This window comes from Athene cunicularia, assembly GCF_003259725.1.
Source record: "Athene cunicularia isolate RWA chromosome Z unlocalized genomic scaffold, athCun1 chrZ_part2, whole genome shotgun sequence".
NCBI lineage: Eukaryota > Metazoa > Chordata > Aves > Strigiformes > Strigidae > Athene > Athene cunicularia.
This window is the reverse complement of record NW_020799143.1, coordinates 23,106,557-23,124,126: the sequence shown is the minus strand read 5'-3', so window position 1 is coordinate 23,124,126 and position 17,570 is coordinate 23,106,557. Positions and strand designations below refer to the sequence as shown.

Sequence of the window (17,570 nt, the reverse complement as noted above, 5' to 3'; positions counted from 1 at the left end):
CAGAAGAAAGCAAAAAATTACACTTATTGTGCAAATTGGAATGCAAATTTCATTGTGGAGAGGCTACTGGTATATCATAACAATGTCCACCTGCCCATTTACCTTAGACCACCTGCTCTCTTTGCTGAGCAGGTCTGCATACCGATATGCTTGAAGCCAGTTCTGCTGGAAGGTGTAGCACCACATCAGTTCCCAGTAACAGAGATGATGAATCTGTTTCCACTCCTGCTGGGCTGCTATGCAGTCTTGGAACCTCATCTGTGCCTACAATGTAGTTAAGTAAGAATGACAAAAATTGGCTTAATTACAGCTCCGCATGAGAGCCATGTCTAATTACAGAGCAACTTCTTTCCTAGCCCCAAAATGGAGAACACCTGACTAGTAAAATAAGATAAACTTCACTTTCAGTCTCACAGAGAGTATGCTGGAATCAATACTGATTCTGAACATGGACAGGTACAAGAGCATAATTGTCAGTTCAACTAAAATAAGTTACTTACTTAAATGAATTAGATACTTTTTCCCCAAGTTGAACGCTGAACAGATAAAAACATTAAAAAGAAAAAATGGATTTACCTTTTCAAAATTTCCTTTCAGTATATCTATTCTGGCAGCATAGAATAGAATAATGGAACCCTTGAAAGGAAATGAGAAAAATACCCACTTACTATTTTAAGCTTAGGGAAATACGTTGCTGTTATAAAGTTTATTGAGAATACACACATTTGGAAATTTCTGGAGGTAGGGCTCAAGGAGACTGTCTGCTTCCTGAAGGTTGGCTTCCCCTGTACCTAGAAAACATAACAAAGCAACATCAATGTACTTAAGAAAAATGAGTTTCACAGATCAAGATTTCAGTTTCCAAATCGTATTATGGCTTGAATAGATTAATGAATGACTGCTTTTATGCAAAAGCAAAATTATTTCACCATATTGTGTTTCTATAAAAATGAATTCTTGTCCTGAAGGTACGAAGTGCTTTTAAGATAGTAAACGTCTGTAAGTAGAAACAGAATAGTATATATGAATATTTTTTAAACTGTTCCATTATAGATCCTAGTTACATTTCTGAATCCCTTTATTTGCTTTAGCAAGTTGGGAAACCATTCCTCAGCTTGCTCCTTTCCTAATTTTGAGCTCACTAACGAAGTACAGGTGATACTGAAAGAAATGAAGTTCTCCTTAATTTCCTGATGAGCCTGAGGGACAAGGAGTAAAATACTTTCAAACTAAAGAACATGAAAATATATGTCAAAGATGCATGTAGAAGTAATGGTGAATTTTAGCTTCATGTGGCAAAACAAAGTAATTCTCTACATTTTTGATCTTCCAAGTAAATTACTTGGGAATACAGACTTTTTTTCTGGAGATAGTTTTCACAATATCTGATGTTAATTTATGGATAAGGACTTGTCTGAAGTGTTTTGTGATATTTTGCTGTTGCATGTTGACACAGCCCTGTAAATGGAACAAGATGTTGGTACAATGTTATCTACCCTCCCTGTTTCTGCTGACATAGCTTTGTCAGAGATACTAATTTCAGAACATAATTAAGGATACAGCAATCTCCTGTTACAAAGCTAACTGGCCACAGCTCAGAAATGTGGTTCAAAAACATTACAGTTTCTATTATAATGTGTAGCATGACTGAACAGCTACACAGTGGGTCTCACCAAGGATTAAGGAGACGTAAGTATGATAAACCAACAGGGTGAAAGTACACAGAATGGCCCTCAAACTGCTGCCAGATGCGCCTTCCCGTAGTTGACAGAGGCCCAACTCCTAAGAAACATCACAAACACATGCAGAATTAACTATCAGTATACAGAGTTACTATTAATAATTCCTGGCTCCCCCAAATCCAGTTTTCTTTTTTAGATGTATTTCTTAATTCAGCACTTTGTTATCTCAGATCCAACACAACCTTCTACCAAAACAGTTCTACCACAGCTGATAGCACTCAGCAAAGAAAAGGTTAAGCTAACACTGAATAAAATTACTCACACATTTCAGTGCTCTGGTGAAATGGGAATGCCACATAAATCATGCAGACACACGGGTCTACATACCTTCCCCACTATACTCTGGCTATGAGCCTTTCAGAATAACACCTTTTAATCTATGTCCAGTGAGAACCTCTCTCAACTTTTCCAGTACTACTTGTTGGCAAGAGTCTTCCTCTACAGAAATTCCAGGTTATTCTCTTCCATCAAGTTGGCTACTGTTTTGAGGTTCTGATCAAATATTAGCTCTGCTGACACACTAACTTCTGGATACCATTTTCAGAAGCTACAATGGAATTTTTGTATGCACTAAGGAAAAGAATCCAGATTCATGGAGACTTATTCAGTTCTTAACACATGAAACTTCTTCCTAGTTTATTCTTCTTTCCAGTTTATGTCCATTACATGACAGCTTGACTGTTTGGTGGATTGTTGAGATGAGCTCAGAACTTCCACACTCAAGAGAAGTGGCTTTTCAGAAACATACCAGATTTTAACAGTTTTGCCACAAATCAAATATTACTTTAAAAGGAGTTTTATTGCATAGCAACTTGATGAGTTACAAAAGATTCAAGTACCATACAAAACAATGTGCTAATAGCACAAAATTGTTTGTTCTCTTCCCTTCAGCTTTCATTGCCTTTTCAGTCAGGGCAAAAATGTGTATTATGGAAGAGCTTCAGCATGAACCAGGTCTTTCACAGGAAGATACAGAATTAACAGATCTCTACTGAAGTCAAATTTTACATAAGCAGAACCGTATCTGTGGACAAACTAACAGCAATAAGACCATATGGTGACTCATTAACAACTTGAAGTTTAGTTACGTATAATTCTGTGGGTTGCTTTGGTTGGTTGGTTGGTGGTTTTTATTTATTTATTTATTTATTATATGGGTGCTAAAAAGAGTTTTAATAAAACACAGCTAGGTTTACAAAAACAAGCCATGAATACAAATACTTTCCTCAACCATGAGAAAAAGACGTACTGAGATTCCACAGTGACACACAATATTCAGAAATTCCTTCTCCCAAAGAAGTAGGTTGGGATTGTGGGGGTAGATGTAGATCTGCTACTTTCCCCTCAGTTACTGGTATGAGGAACATTAATTTCTGACTGTATAGGCTAGAAAAGAAAGCTGATATCCTCTCCTTAAGGATCAGCAAAAGTAAAGGAAATTGCAATTTGAAAACAACCTCTGAAGCAGACTGGTCATCTCCTGTGGTTATTCAAGATCAGGATATCACTATATGTGCTTCTATGCCTGCATCACCTAGCCCACTTCTCATCTTTTCAACAATACTAAAATACTGATAAAAAATACAGATCATTTTAGTTTTAGTGGGAAATATATGACATTAAATCCATCCAGTTTTTATCTGAGAAAAGACTACTTTATAAAAACAAATAACAGATCCAATACCCTATTGCCAGAAAATCCAATAAATTCTAAAAGTCGGAGGATCCTTCCTGGTAAAAGTGACAGCATCTGAAATACATTTCAAACAAAAGTAAGATCAACAGAAATTTATATACTGATTTAAAAAAGGAAAACCACTATAAACTTGAGCCAAAAATGCCAGATACTATGTTAAATGACATTACACATTGGTGAAAAAGAAAAACACAAAAAAGAACTCGAAAATAGACATGCATAATCGACAATATACAATCAATCTGCAGATTCATGGAAACTCAAGACTTTTGATGATCATCCGGTATGGAAACAGTAAGACAGAATCCAGCGTGCTTCTTCAGATAACAGATTTTTCTCTCTTTAGCTGATCAGAATTGTTTGAAAATTGTGAGTCATTTGGAATGAAAGTATTATCTATTTTGGTAGTAGTTACAATCTACAATTTTCATTTTCCTTTACTGCCAATAAAATGACACAATGGTATCACAAAAGTTCTACTTGTTCCTACTGTGGAGCACTGAATTAGTAGACCAGCAAGCATACCTGTTTTAGAAATACTAGCCATTTGTATCATCCTTTAGCCCTCTACTACATACACTTTTTGTTCTCCTTGTAACTGCATTCTCCACATCCTACAGAACAGTAAACTTATAAAGATCACAGCCCCTTTTTCAATGAGCATTACAAGAAGGTCTATTTGCAAGTCAGTTTTTGAAAGCTCCATTCATCCTAATACATTCTGCCCTGCAGAGGCTTTTTCTGTTAAGCTTCCTACTGAAGAGACGATGAAGAATAGGAAAGGTCAGAGCACTTATGAACACAGACCAGCTGTTTGGGTTTTAAAGACTGACAGGTGCAGATAGATGTGAGTTCTTCTGACCATATTCAAAACTGGTCAGCTCCAGTCTGGAATGATACAGAAATTAACAGAGCAGCAGCAATCAACTCTCACTGTTGCCATGACAAATGTAAAAAGGCAACTGTAGCAAATTGTAAAGTAAAATGCTAGTGGATGTACCCAGTTTTCTTTTGCACAAACTCAGTAAACTGCTGCCCATTCTTCTGAATTTGTAATTATCTATGTCAATCTACAGTATACCACTGAAGCTAAACAATGGTATACGTGAGGGTGTTAGAATAAAAGCAGTCACTCCAGATATCCTGTAACCAACAGCATAAGCATCTTAAAAATTCCTGGTACGTAGAGGTAGATGTTAGCTGCTTTTCCTCTTAAGAAACACATACATAAATTAGTCCAAGAGAATTAAACACACAGAATAAATTAGTAAAAAGATCTTAGAAGACATGCATGCAAAAAGCCACTGCTGTTTCATGTTGCATACTTCAAAGTCTGTATCTCCATTTTAAAAATTTGTAATTTTAAAATGAGGATCACAGTACTGTATCTGCAACGAAAGAATCCCACAGGCTTATCACAGTGGCCTTTCTGTAGTCTGGAAAAGTCATACCAAGTTGAATGCTCCAATTCCAAGTTTTACTCCTCCTTCAAACTGGTAGTAAGTTTCATTTTTGCTTTTGTTCCCCTGAGTCATCTGTAGCACCTGATGACATTCTCTTTTGATGCATAAAAAAAAAAAAAAAAAAAAAGGAAAAAAAAGGAGGGAAGGGGAAACATGATTTAGAAATTATATGAAGTGTAATCCTAATGATTTCTATAAAATATTTCTTTTTATTTTGGAATCATTAATGCAACTGCACCTGCTTATACAAACATTTAATCTGTTTTCTAATAACTTACTTGTATATTTGGTAACTCGTCCTAATTTTGAGGCCACCTTTTATAAAGTTGATCATATTTTCATCCTGAAAGAAAAAAATTTCATTGTACAAAAATGTGTATTCTGCTATTACGTATAACACATACATAAAAATCTTCCAGGTACATTTAAATTCATTTATAATTTAACAGTCATTGGAAATATTAGAAATGTTTTTCAGTTATTAGATTTATCTCTAAGACTGAAGTTAACACTTGCTTTAAGTTTTCAGGGAAACATTTCCCTGGTGCATGTTACAAATTTTAAAACTTAGGAGGAAGATAAAAAAAAAAAATCGTAATTACTTCCAAAAGAATTGCTAATGCCTAGAAATGAAACAAGAAAGCTCTCCACCAGATGGTGCTGTAGGAACTTTGTAAAAAGTGTTGAAACATCTATTCTGTCACACACAAGCAAGCCCAGAACCTGGCAGAAGACAAACCAAGGAATCCCCTGAACAGATTAATTCCCACTGATGATCAACACTAACCACACATACTACCCAACAAATGTGCTTCTTAACCTCCAGAAAAATCAAAGTAAAGCCACCATGTCTTAGCCATCAAGAATAAATTCCTGAAAAGCAATACAGTTAACAGTTCAACAGGACAGAAATTTTCCTCCTAAAATTCACACAGAAGGGGAATGTGTGCAGACATATCAGAAATGAACATTTAAATACTCTGGAACAGCATATATGATGTGGAAAACGAAAAATCACAAAAAAAACCCCTCAGAATCAAATGAAATTCTGGCTTCCATAAAAGGGTCAGAAGACCTCAACCTGTTTTGTCTCAAGACTTAACACCCAAAGGGAAGTGTTTTAGTACAAGCATTCTTACTACCTGTTTCTGAAAGGTTACATTTTTATTATCATCAGTCCTTCAGATGAATCAAGGTCAGTCAAGGATGAAAAATATGGGACATAACAGCAGTCAGAAAAGCAGGGTATTAAAGTCAACAGCAATGGATCTCTGACATGATGAATAGCGAGGTGCTGCTTTAGAGAGAGTATATCCCCAAGGATTTAGTCATTTTATACAGTCCTGAACTCATCTCCTTCAACAGCTGTTTAAAAACTCTCTTCATGCTTAAAAAAATACTCCACCCCCAAAAGAAAAGATGATTGCTTTCAGTTGACTAGTAAGAGAGAAATTCAGTTATAAGGAAAGACTGGCATTCCATTAATACTTCCTGACAATTCTGGCTAAAGTAAGGTCATCCGATCTTAATATCTTTGTGCCTTGCTTCTTCATCATAATTTATATCTGAAGGGATTATCTAAAATACAGTCATTAAACATTTGTAAAACACATATGTGAAAAAAAAGTATGTCTAAAACCTCCTGTTTCTAGGAATGAAATATCAAACAGAATTTGAAAGCACTGTAGCATGAAGTCCTTGAACCATAATCTAAATAAGAAGCATCAGACAGTATTAAATATCAGATCTTTCTGTGAACCGACTTACTGCTTCAGCAAAGGTAAGGCATGTTCATTCTATCGTCATCCGTTACTATATTCTTCCAGACACCATGTTAAAAGTGCATGGAGAGTGATACTGAACTGGAGACAACTACGCATCAGTTAAAGTTATGTTAGTTGGGAAACATTCTATCCTTTTCGACTTGTACTTTCAAACACAACTTTTCCTCATATTTGAGCATCTTTTAAAATAAGCAATGGACATTGTCAGATGTGATACAAGTAATTTAAACACACCATCTGTATAAGACTGCAATATACCTTATGCTTTTGGTTTCTGGGTATCAGTAACATCTTTGGTTATTCATAAAAGCACAGAGAGGACTTTGCTGGGTATCATGGCATTTACGGTACTTTCAATCACTGCTACAAAATAACATTAATTCACTAGGAAAAAGTTGGGTTTTTAAATACCATATCTATTGTGGGAACAATGTTTTACAAGTACTAACATCCTCCCATTAAACTGCTACACAAAGATACAAAATAAACAATTGACTTTACCTGTACGAAGGTGAGAGCTGCTTTCTGTAATAAGCATTCAGCATAGCAGATTTCAGCATGCATTTCCTCTATATAAGAAATAAAATTTATTTACTGTCAGCAAAGTATTATCAATACTATCTTCTTAAGGTCAGTGGAGCAAATAAAATGTTACTAAGGAAAAAAAGCGCAATATTCTGCTGTTGCTGTTTTGATAACTGCTGAATAATAGCTGTAACACACAAATCTCAGAAGAATTCTTCTATTTCACTTCTCCTCAGACAAAAACTTTGATCTTGTCAGAGCTGACCTCAGCCTAGGGCAAAATCTACTTGTCATTCTGGTGGATGATCTCCTGTACTTTCCATCAATCCTAAATTCAACTATCAAAACAACTAAGTATTTCAACCCTTCTTCTATGTCTTAGAAAAAACTCCAAGAGATGCATGGTAATGTTACTGATTGTCACTGATTCGTTATTAATCTGAGTTGATGATTTCTGGAGATTTTGATAAGGAATAATTAGGACTAATCAATTAAATGGAAAACCATAGAAATATCGTTTTTTTACAGAAGACAGTGGCATAATGTTTTAAGTAGTCCTAGAGATGTGTTTAGTTTAAAGTAACCATACACCAGTTACTCTGCTAGATGAGGCACCATTGTTAGATGGTTTGGTAACGATGATTTATAGTCCTGGAGACTACGTGTTTTAAAATCTGTGTTGTGAAAGGACCTCAAAGCACGTTAACATTGCAATGTGAGCCAAAGTCCTTGAGTCAAGGACACTGGGGGTGTTTTTCTTTTGAGTGGTGGTTGCAAAATCAGCCCTCTGACTCATTTCAGGGCTCAGGTGCACATGATCAAAAAGAGGTGGGAATATGAAAATGAGTTACAGGAATAAGCATATTTATGAGTGAGAACTTGATTAATATGTATTTATGTATCCAATATAAACAGCATGCCACATGAGTTAGGTGTGCATTGTCAATGAGATGACTCCCCTGCTCACCGTTAATAAAGAAGTGTCTGCTTATCTACATCAAATTGGTGTCGATAAGTTCTTTTATCCCATTTTGGTGACAGTAACACTCACTGTGGCTCAGGCTTTTTCTAAGACCAGTAAGACATTATGAAGAGGTTTCCACCAAGTCATGCTCAACAAAGCAAAAGCTCTAGGCAGACTTTCTGGTCTCATGCAGGACTAAACTATGTGTGATTTAACACACATGACATGAAATAATCTGCACCCATGCTGCAAGACCAGCCACACGCACAAGGCTGCTGTATGTACATTGCACATGTGAGTTTGATGTGTCCAGTATTAAGGAGTATTCTTTGGTGTCAGGTTAGAAGAAAATGCATACTTGATTCTTTCCAAATCAGAAATAGGAGACCAGCATTTTCAGAACCATGAACAATGTACTGATACCGTTCCCCAAAACACCTTAAGACAAAACAGACAAGCGCAAAACTTGTTAATCTATTCAGATTTAAATTCAACTACTGATAATGATGTATTCCAAAACATCAATGATACCTAAACTTTTGGGACCTGTCTTAATGAAAAAAAGGAAATACCTCTTCAGCCCTATAATGTGTTGTTGTAGCCCCTACAAACGTTTCTCATCAAGCACAAGGACCATTAATCGCTGGCTCCATTGTGTAACTAACCCTGATCCCTTGTGGCTCTACTGTGTAAACCTGATATGATCCAGGCCTTGCTAATGAATTCACCATTAAAGAGGAGATAAAGACCGATGAGAAGTGAGCATCCTGCTCCAGAAGACACCAAGGGCTGAATGATTCCCCAAGAAGCACAAAGTCAGCAAAAACCTGTGGTAACTGGGGAAGCAGTAAAGGTGGCATTGATTACAAAGACGCTGTGAGGCTATGCAGGGTGGAAATTAGAAGGTCTAAAGCCCAGCTGGAAATTAATCTGGCTTCAGCAGTTGAAGATAACAAGAAATGTTTCTATAAGTATGTCAACAGCAAAAGAAAGACCAAGGAGAGCCTCCATCCCCTGCTAGACACAGGAGGAAACATGGTAACAAGTGATGAGGAAAAGGCTGAGGTGCTTAATGCCTTCTTTGCCTCAGTCTTTGATAACAAGACTAGTTGTACTGAGGGAATCCAGCCTCCTCAGCCAGAAGACATAGACTGGGAGAATGACCCCCCTACAATCCAGGAGGAGACAGTCAGTGACCTGCTGCATCACACAGACACACACCAGTCTATGGGCCCAGACGGGATACACCCGAGGGTGCTGAAGGAGCTGGCTGGGGTGCTCGCCAAGCTGCTTTCCATCATTTACCAGCAGTCCTGGCTGACCAGGGAGGTCCCGACAGATTGGGAATTGGCCAGTGTGACACCCATCTATAAGAAGGGTCGAAGGATGATCCGGGAAATTCCAGGCCTGTCAGCTTGACTTCAGTGCCCGGGAAGCTGATGGAGCAGCTCATCCTGAGTACCATCACACAACACATGCGGGACAACCAGATGCTCAGGCCCAGTCAGCATGGGTTTGTGAAAGGCAGGTCCTGCTTGACAAACCTCCTCCTTCTACGACAGGACAACCTGATTATTGGGTGAGGGAAAGGCTGTGGATGTTGTCTGCCTTGACTTCAGTAAGGCCTTTGACACCGTTTCTCACAGCATTCTCCTGGTGAAACTGGCTGCTCGAGGCTTGGATGGGCACACGCTTTGCTGGGTAAAAAACTGTCTGGAGGGCCAGGCCCAAAGAGTTGTGGTGAATGGATTTAATTCCAGTTGATGGCCGGTCACAAGTAGTGTCCCGCAGGGCTCAGTTTTGGGGCCACTCCTGTTTAACATCTTTACTGATGATCTAGACGAGGGGATCGAGTGCACCCTCAGTCAGTTTGCAGGTGACCCCAAGTTGGGTGGGAGTGTTGACCTGCTCGAGGGTAGGGAGGCTCTGCAGAGAGACCTGGACAGGCTGGAGCCATGGGCTGAGGCCAACTGGGGGAGTGTCCATAAGGCCAAATGGCAGGGGCTGCCCTTGGGCCACAACAACCCCCAGCAGCACTACAGGCTTGGGGAGGAGTGGCTGGAGAGCTGCCAGTCAGAGAGGGACCTGGGGGTGTTGATTGACAGCCCGATGAACAGGAGCCAGCAGTGTGCCCAGGGGGCCAAGAAGGCCAATGGCATCCTGGCTTGTGTCAGCAATAGCGTGGCCAGCAGGGACAGGGAAGGGATCTTACCCCTGTACTGGCACTGGGGAGGCCGCACCTCGATTCCTGTGTTCAGTTTTGGGCCCCTCACTCCAAAAAGGACATTGGATGACTCGAGCGTGTCCAGAGAAGGGCAACGGAGCTGGTGCAGGGTCTGGAGCACAGGTCGTACGAGGAGCGGCTGAGGGAACTGGGGGGGTTTAGTCTGGAGAAGAGGAGGCTGAGGGGAGACCTCATCACCCTCTACAGCTACCTGAAAGGAGGTTGCAGAGAGCTGGGGATGAGTAAGAGATTACCAAGAGTAAGCGATAGGACAAGAGGGAATGGCCTCAAGTTGCTCCAGGGAAGGTTTAGACTGGTTATTAGGAAGTATTTCTTTCCAGAAGGGGTTGTTAGGTGTTGGAATGGGCTGCCCAGGGAGGTGGTGGAGTCCCCATCCCTAGAGGTATTTAAGTGTAGGGTCAACATTAATGCTGAGGGATATGGTGTAGTTGGGAACCGTTGATGTTGGGTTGATGGTTGGACTGGATGATCTTCAAGTTCTTTTCCAACCTAGACAATTCTGTGATTCTGTGGCGGGGGAGATCGTGACCATCGACTCAATTCAAGGCCAAAAAAATTTGCCCCTGCCCCATGCAAGGAGCATGCACGGTAATTTACACAGCCAGTGGGGCCAATTTAAATATAACTAACCAACAGCAGCAAGTGGAATGGTAATTACAGACCAATGAGCATAAACTTGGGATAGGTTTTTTGCCAATCATGTAATGAGATAAATAGTCTGCAGTTCCTTTGTTTGGTGTGCTAGCTTTGTGGAACTACCCCTTAGCACCCATCTTTGAGCAACTATGGAATAAATTGGTATCTTGGCTCTGTGTGTGAGATTGGCTTTTGCAAGCGGGCAACATTGTGAAAGGCATTCCCTTCTTAATTCATGCATACTCAAAGCCCCTCCCCCACAATATTAGGCTGAGTGCCCCATTTTGAGAAGCTCTGCATTCAAATTAAAAAACCCACTATGCACATTGTTTGGTTTTTACTGCAAGACACTAGTCAAGTTATACAATTAAGCATACTCATACACATTGGCAGGGTGGTTTTGAGCTTTTTTCACCTTGTTATTTTAGTTATATTATAAACTACTTACCCTCACTCAGCTGATCCACTGACTGTTTAGAAACTAAATTGGACAAGGATTCCACCACTGTGCTTCTTTTCCTGAATCTAAATCAGTTGTATATGGAACAAAAGAAACCCACACAGCATGAGTGACATTTCAACACAAACTTGAACTTAGTTATTTATAATTATTAACCATTTCCAACAACAATTTATAGACATTCTTCATAAAATGATGATTTAACAACTGCAATTCTTTGAGCAGTCTAGTAACGGCCACTGGTATGCACCTAGACTCAGAAGCCTATCTAACCTTAACTGATGTTCCAAGCATGCATTTAATTTACTTTAAGTGTACAATAGCTTCCACTCCACTTCCACCCACCAGCTGCAGAGGTCTCTCTGACACTGGGCAAAGCCACATGAGCAAGACTTCAAAGAGTTATGAATTACTTTTTTCCATTTCTTAAAACTCACACTCAGAATTCGAATGAAAAAAATCAAAACGAGATCAATTTTCAACATAAGTTAAAAAGTAAATACTCGGTATTTTATGGAGTTTTATACCAGATGAGACACCAGAACAGTCACATATTTTACTTTCAACAGATCTCAACTGTCTCTGTTAAAATGTTAGTTTATTTTAGTACAGCATTCCAAAACCGAATTTATTACTATTTAAAAACCACTTGGCTTTCTGAAGCTAAAGAAACAATTCTATGTTTAAAAAAGGCATGTACTTTGTAAGCCATGTACTTTGTAAACCAGGAAGTCATTAATTACAAACACACAGCATTAGCTGGTTTGTTTATACTACCCTGCACATTGAAAAACGCAGGATCCCGACAAGAGATTAGGACAATGCAGCTTAATATAATGCACACCAAATAAAAGGTCAATTATGGCACCTGTAGTTCCACGAATTCTTTACACTTGAGTGTTTGATTGCCTTTATCTTGCATTTTTGTGAGTTTTGTGACAGACTAGACCAGAGCACTTACACAGAAAAGTTTGCATTCTGCAGAGATGGATGTCCTTATTGGTACTATCTGAAGTACAAAGAGGCACTTAATTTTCAGGTATACTAAACAATATACTTGAGATGAAACTGTGAATCAGTAGCAGACCTGAAAGAGGCAGAAACTGCTGACCCTTTATTTTCTTCGGGTAGTATCTGATAATTTTGCCCCATTTCTTTTTCTTTTGTTTCTCATTGCTAAAGAGGTGATGTTAAACCTCTAAATATAAAACATATGGGGTTACTTTCTTTGGAGACAATTCATGATAAATTATGGCCTCATCAATATGATGAAGAACCACTACATTAGAATAAAGCACTAATTTCTGGTTTTGTCAGAGCTTGTTAAGCGCTTTAGCTTTGACCATGCACTATCTAAGTTTTTTAATTAAAAAAATAGAAGTCACTAATAATGTCTATTTTCTACTCTAGTTCATTGTTCCAAGCAAGACAGAAGCAAAAGGTTCCAACCATTCTTGATGGGAATTACAGACCTTTATTTTAAAAGTAAACTGAACACATTTGTAACAAGAATTTTTTTAAATTGCTTTGGTTTTAGAAGAAACCTTAGTACAAGTTTAATCCTATTAAACTATTGTGTCCACTTTTGAAAACAACTTAAAAAAAAAAATTTCATGATGGAAGTGAAAATTCAAAATATGGGTTTTTAAATTGTTGATCCCCATGAAAAACAAAAAGTCACAGGCTGAAATAGTTCAGGCAGTTCAACCATGTAGTGTCAGCTTATGTGTAGGTCTGTGTAGTCAGCCAACTATTTAACTAACTATAGAGGCTATACGTGCCTGACACATCTGTTGTTTCTGAAATACCAGGAAACATACCCTTACCAATAATAATTGGATAGTGGGACTTACTCCACCTTTCCAAATTTAGATCACTATCATACACAAAATAGCCTGCTTTGAAAGCGGAGAGACAGATGGGTTATCTTACAAAGAACACTTAGTAGATTAAATACCTCATAAACGTTCACCTACCTTTGGCAAGTTTGCAAAGCTTCCTTCATTGTAGAAATTCCCACTTGTATATCCTGCTGTTCAAAGGTCATAGCAGCTTGCATAACTAAAATAGTGCTGTACCCAAGGGCATGGTACATACTATCTTTAGACCTAGGGCAAACATATAAGTCTTGTGTATTTAAGCAAAACTTTTAATTACAATACAAAAGTAAATGCTATGACACTTCCATTAATTTGTGAAAAGACAGAATAATAAAGCAGGAAAGTAGTGGACATTGGAACATAACCTAGCAAGTATCATCTTACACTGGGTGCTACATCTCTGCCTCCACAGGACACTGTCGCAGCAAGTTCCAGAAAATACCCAAACTGGGTTACACAAACATTTACACTTAATTATATCCCATTTATATATAGTCTGCTGGTATATCTATTTAATTTAGCTAATTAAACCTTGACATAAATAGTCATTCATCTGCTTTCATTCAACATAAGAAGGACATCCTTCTAACATTACTACTTGATCAAAGACACAAAAGTCTGCATTTCTGTCACAGAAGTCAGTACACACATGCTCAGTCTTGCATAAAAAGCTGTGTTGAACCAATCTGACTTTCACAAGTTAATTACACAGGGTTTTTTTTTAAAAAAAAAGTTGTTGGAAAGTAGCTGCAGGAGGTCATATACTCAAACCTACCAGTTGCAGCAGCACTACTGCCAACATTATGTCAAGCAACCTCAGAGTTTTTTTAATGAAGTTTCAAGACGTTCAAGAAAATGAGGATTGCATACCCCTCTGATAGCCTCTCTGGTTCTGTACTATCAATGTACCTTTTCCTAATGTCCAGTTTGAAACTCCTAAACCTCAATTTGTGGTGACTGCCTCTTCTTTTACCATCTGCCACTATAGGGAAGGATGTCCTTGCAACTTCCCCTCACTAGCTCCAGACCACTATTAGATTAATGCCCAACTAATTAGATTTTTGCCAAACTAAAACAAGCCCAGCTCTCACAGTCTTAATGAGTAAGTAATATGTTGTAGTCTTCTAGCAGTGCTGCTAGCGCTCCATTGATACTCTCCAGTTTCCTCAAATTTTTCCTTCCCCCTAAATCAAGGGGTCACCCACCAAATACAGTTTTGAAGACAGGAACCTTTAGCAGAGTCAAGGAAGATAAAGAACCCAAGGGTCACGTTCAGACAACATGGACTTCATGTTGATGTCCAGTACATTCACACTTTCCATAAAATGTTTACATTATTTAAGGACTTAAGTTTAACTTCCATTACAAGGCTATTTTTCAGTTAAACAATTAGGATTTTTCTTTTTTAAAGGTGGCTTTTTTTTCCTCACTAGGCTAGGTCATCCTTTGCAGATTAGCTGAATATGCTATATAATAAGCTCAAAGTCTATTTGCTGCCAGGGACTCAAAGCATCAAACCCATGGAGTTTAGAATATTTTTTTTTCTTTGCAGCAAATGTCAGCTGAAACAAATACCTCACTGTACATATATATATATATATATATATATATATATATATGAAACGTACAAAACACATTTGGGTAATACCTCTGTGTGTGTGTGTGTGTGCATGTATTTGTATTACTAAATACACACATGCACAATCCTTGCCTGTAGAACTTAGTATTTCGCAATAATACCCAAAAATAGTTTTAGTATATAAAAGTGCGGGTGGGCCCTCTAAAGCATTCCTCTGTTGCAAACACTGCATAATGTTCAGGTAAGAGAGCTTGGGTGTAAGTAGAGCTAATCTGGGAAGGTGTTATTCCTGCCTACCTTCTCTACACTTGAGCTCTCCATACCACTAAAAGCAAGTACTTGATAGCTGTGTCATCCTCCCAGGGTTTCATTTAGTGGTGGTGTTCTACCTGTCCATACTACTCACCTAACACCAGCAATCCATGATTCTTAATCCACCCTTACTATCACCAAACTACAGAACAATCTTTACCTTGCTCTCCTAACACAACCTACAGGTGCCTTTCACTGTCACATCCCTCAACATCATACACATCCTTGAGACTGACAGGAGAAGAACAATGAATGGGATTCAGATCCCAGTCCTGAAGAACTGCCACCCCGACTGCCTTCCCATGCAGTCACAGGTAAGACGGGTTTATCCTACAAACCTGTCAGTATTCTTTAGTTCCCTACATCTGCACTGCCATGCTTCTCTTCTCAGTGGAGCAAAGGCAATAGGGGAAAACAGGCAGAGTTAGAAGATCAAAAGGTCAGCTTTAATGGTAAACACTACTGTGACTCAAATGTAATATAAAAAGCAAGAAAAAGAGTATTCTGAAATTTTGTTCCAGCTTTGCTGTCTTGTCAAAAACAGTTCTGTTGTACAAATTCTCTGATCAAAGACCCACTGGATAAGGTCCTTGCTCCCCTGCTTTTCCCATCTGCATGAGGAAAGACAGCTTGAATGATAAACTCTAACAGAACAATTCAGTGCTTCATTAACAATTTGTGATGGTCTTCAGTAGAAACAAATTGCACTGCTAAAACCCCAAGACACTGAGAAATGCTTTTGGACAAAAGGGAATAAATGAAAACTACTACCTTCAGAGGCCTTAAATTAATCTTCAGCTACCAGAGAGCATACTTTACACTACCTGTTTACAGTAACTTCAGCAAATAACAGGACCTCACCAAGGACGAAGTAGCTCCAGGGCTTCAGAGAACTTATTGTTTAGAAATAAGTTCAATGCCATTGAACATTCTTCCAGAGCACACTTGAGATCCATCTTGGTTGCCCTAAAAAAAGATTCTTAATTTAATCAAACTGTAAATTTAAACATGAAAGTAATTTTTTTCCTCTTATATAACATTGAAGGTATTCTGTGAGGATCTTATCACTCATTTTTTAAAATCTAGCTTTACACAAACATGTCATATGTTTAACACTTTATCCATGCTACATGTGTGTGCCTATTTCCTTATTTAGGTGACATTTATGGCTTTGTCCTCCTTTTTTTACCAGTCAATATGCAATGGGGTCATATTTGCTGCTTCTTATATAACACAAACACTCAAAATTTAACACTGTGTCCAAGCTCTCAATTCTCTGTATCACTACTCTGTATTCACATCTAAATCTCAAGAGAGAGATGACAAAATAATATTTTAATCTAAGCAAGCAGTAAACAGACACTCACACTACAAACAGCTATGCCAAAAATAGTCCTGTCAGAAGCCTGCAGCCATGCAAAAAGCTTCTGTTCTTCCTAACTCTTTCAAGTAAAATCACTTGCAGTTGCTTAAGAGGGAACCATCTAACACAAGTGCTACCTTGGTCAGTTTTGTCTGAAGGACTCAAAAGCACTAACAAATTGCTCCATGGGCAGAACTGGTGACAAACTGGATATTCGTGGTAGTGACTAATGGCTAGAAACTACACAGCCTTCAATGTGCACAGCTGGGTCTGAAAGAGATAATCTGTCTGCAGCTTTAAAACAAAAGGTTTAGGCTCTATAATGGGCTTTATCCAAGCAGTGGTAAGCAAGATATCACGTCAATTAGATGAATATTTAAGTGCTGATCAGAAGAGAAGCCTGAAGGAGAAATCTAAGAAGAGAAATGACAGAGGAGTGCAGCTGTTCTAAACCTGATGGTAATACACACACACACAAAACAAACAGAGAAAAAGGGAGACTTGAAAATATGACTTTGCATTTCTCAGATTCAACTTGAACAATATTTGAAAAATTAGAACATCAGACATTAAACTGTAAATGCAAACCATCACTTCATGTTCATATCTTGCATGGATTTACAGGCCAAAATGCAAATTGCCTTACAATTCTAACACTGAGAACCTTACATCATTCCCTCCTGAAAAATGAACCTATAGGCCAAGAAAGCTAGGTAGGAGACACACAGAGTATCTTTATCTCCTCACATGGCAAATTCACACCTTCTACAGTTTAGGAAAAAAAATTCCCAACAATTAAGGCCAACTGCAAACTCGTTTTGTATTTTGCATATTCTAGCTTCTAAATCCATAAAACAAAATAACCTAGTTGAGCAATTTAGTTTGGGTACCTGCCAAAGCCTCAGCCTATAACACCTCTTC

The 17,570-nt window shown here is 38.3% G+C and overlaps 1 protein-coding gene across 5 annotated transcripts in view; it reads right to left on the bottom strand.

Moving 5' to 3' along the window:
- TTC39B (tetratricopeptide repeat domain 39B) overlaps window positions 1-17,570 on the bottom strand; it is a 70,340-nt gene that overhangs the window by 11,371 nt on the left and 41,399 nt on the right. For 4 of the 5 annotated variants that reach the window (XM_026866242.1, XM_026866241.1, XM_026866240.1 and 1 more), the window contains 11 exons: window positions 16,148-16,252; window positions 13,492-13,623; window positions 11,504-11,580; window positions 7,187-7,254; window positions 5,180-5,244; window positions 4,890-4,995; window positions 3,427-3,492; window positions 1,674-1,782; window positions 724-791; window positions 577-636; window positions 103-264 (listed from right to left, as the gene is read on the bottom strand). In XM_026866242.1, coding sequence (XP_026722043.1) covers window positions 103-264; window positions 577-636; window positions 724-791; window positions 1,674-1,782; window positions 3,427-3,492; window positions 4,890-4,995; window positions 5,180-5,244; window positions 7,187-7,254; window positions 11,504-11,580; window positions 13,492-13,623; window positions 16,148-16,242 — 1,008 coding nt within the window. In that variant the 5' untranslated portion in view covers window positions 16,243-16,252. Of the gene's footprint in view, window positions 1-102; window positions 265-576; window positions 637-723; window positions 792-1,673; window positions 1,783-3,426; window positions 3,493-4,889; window positions 4,996-5,179; window positions 5,245-7,186; window positions 7,255-11,503; window positions 11,581-13,491; window positions 13,624-16,147; window positions 16,253-16,786; window positions 17,387-17,570 lie in introns of those variants that run through there. The other variant, XM_026866243.1, reaches the window with a different exon arrangement.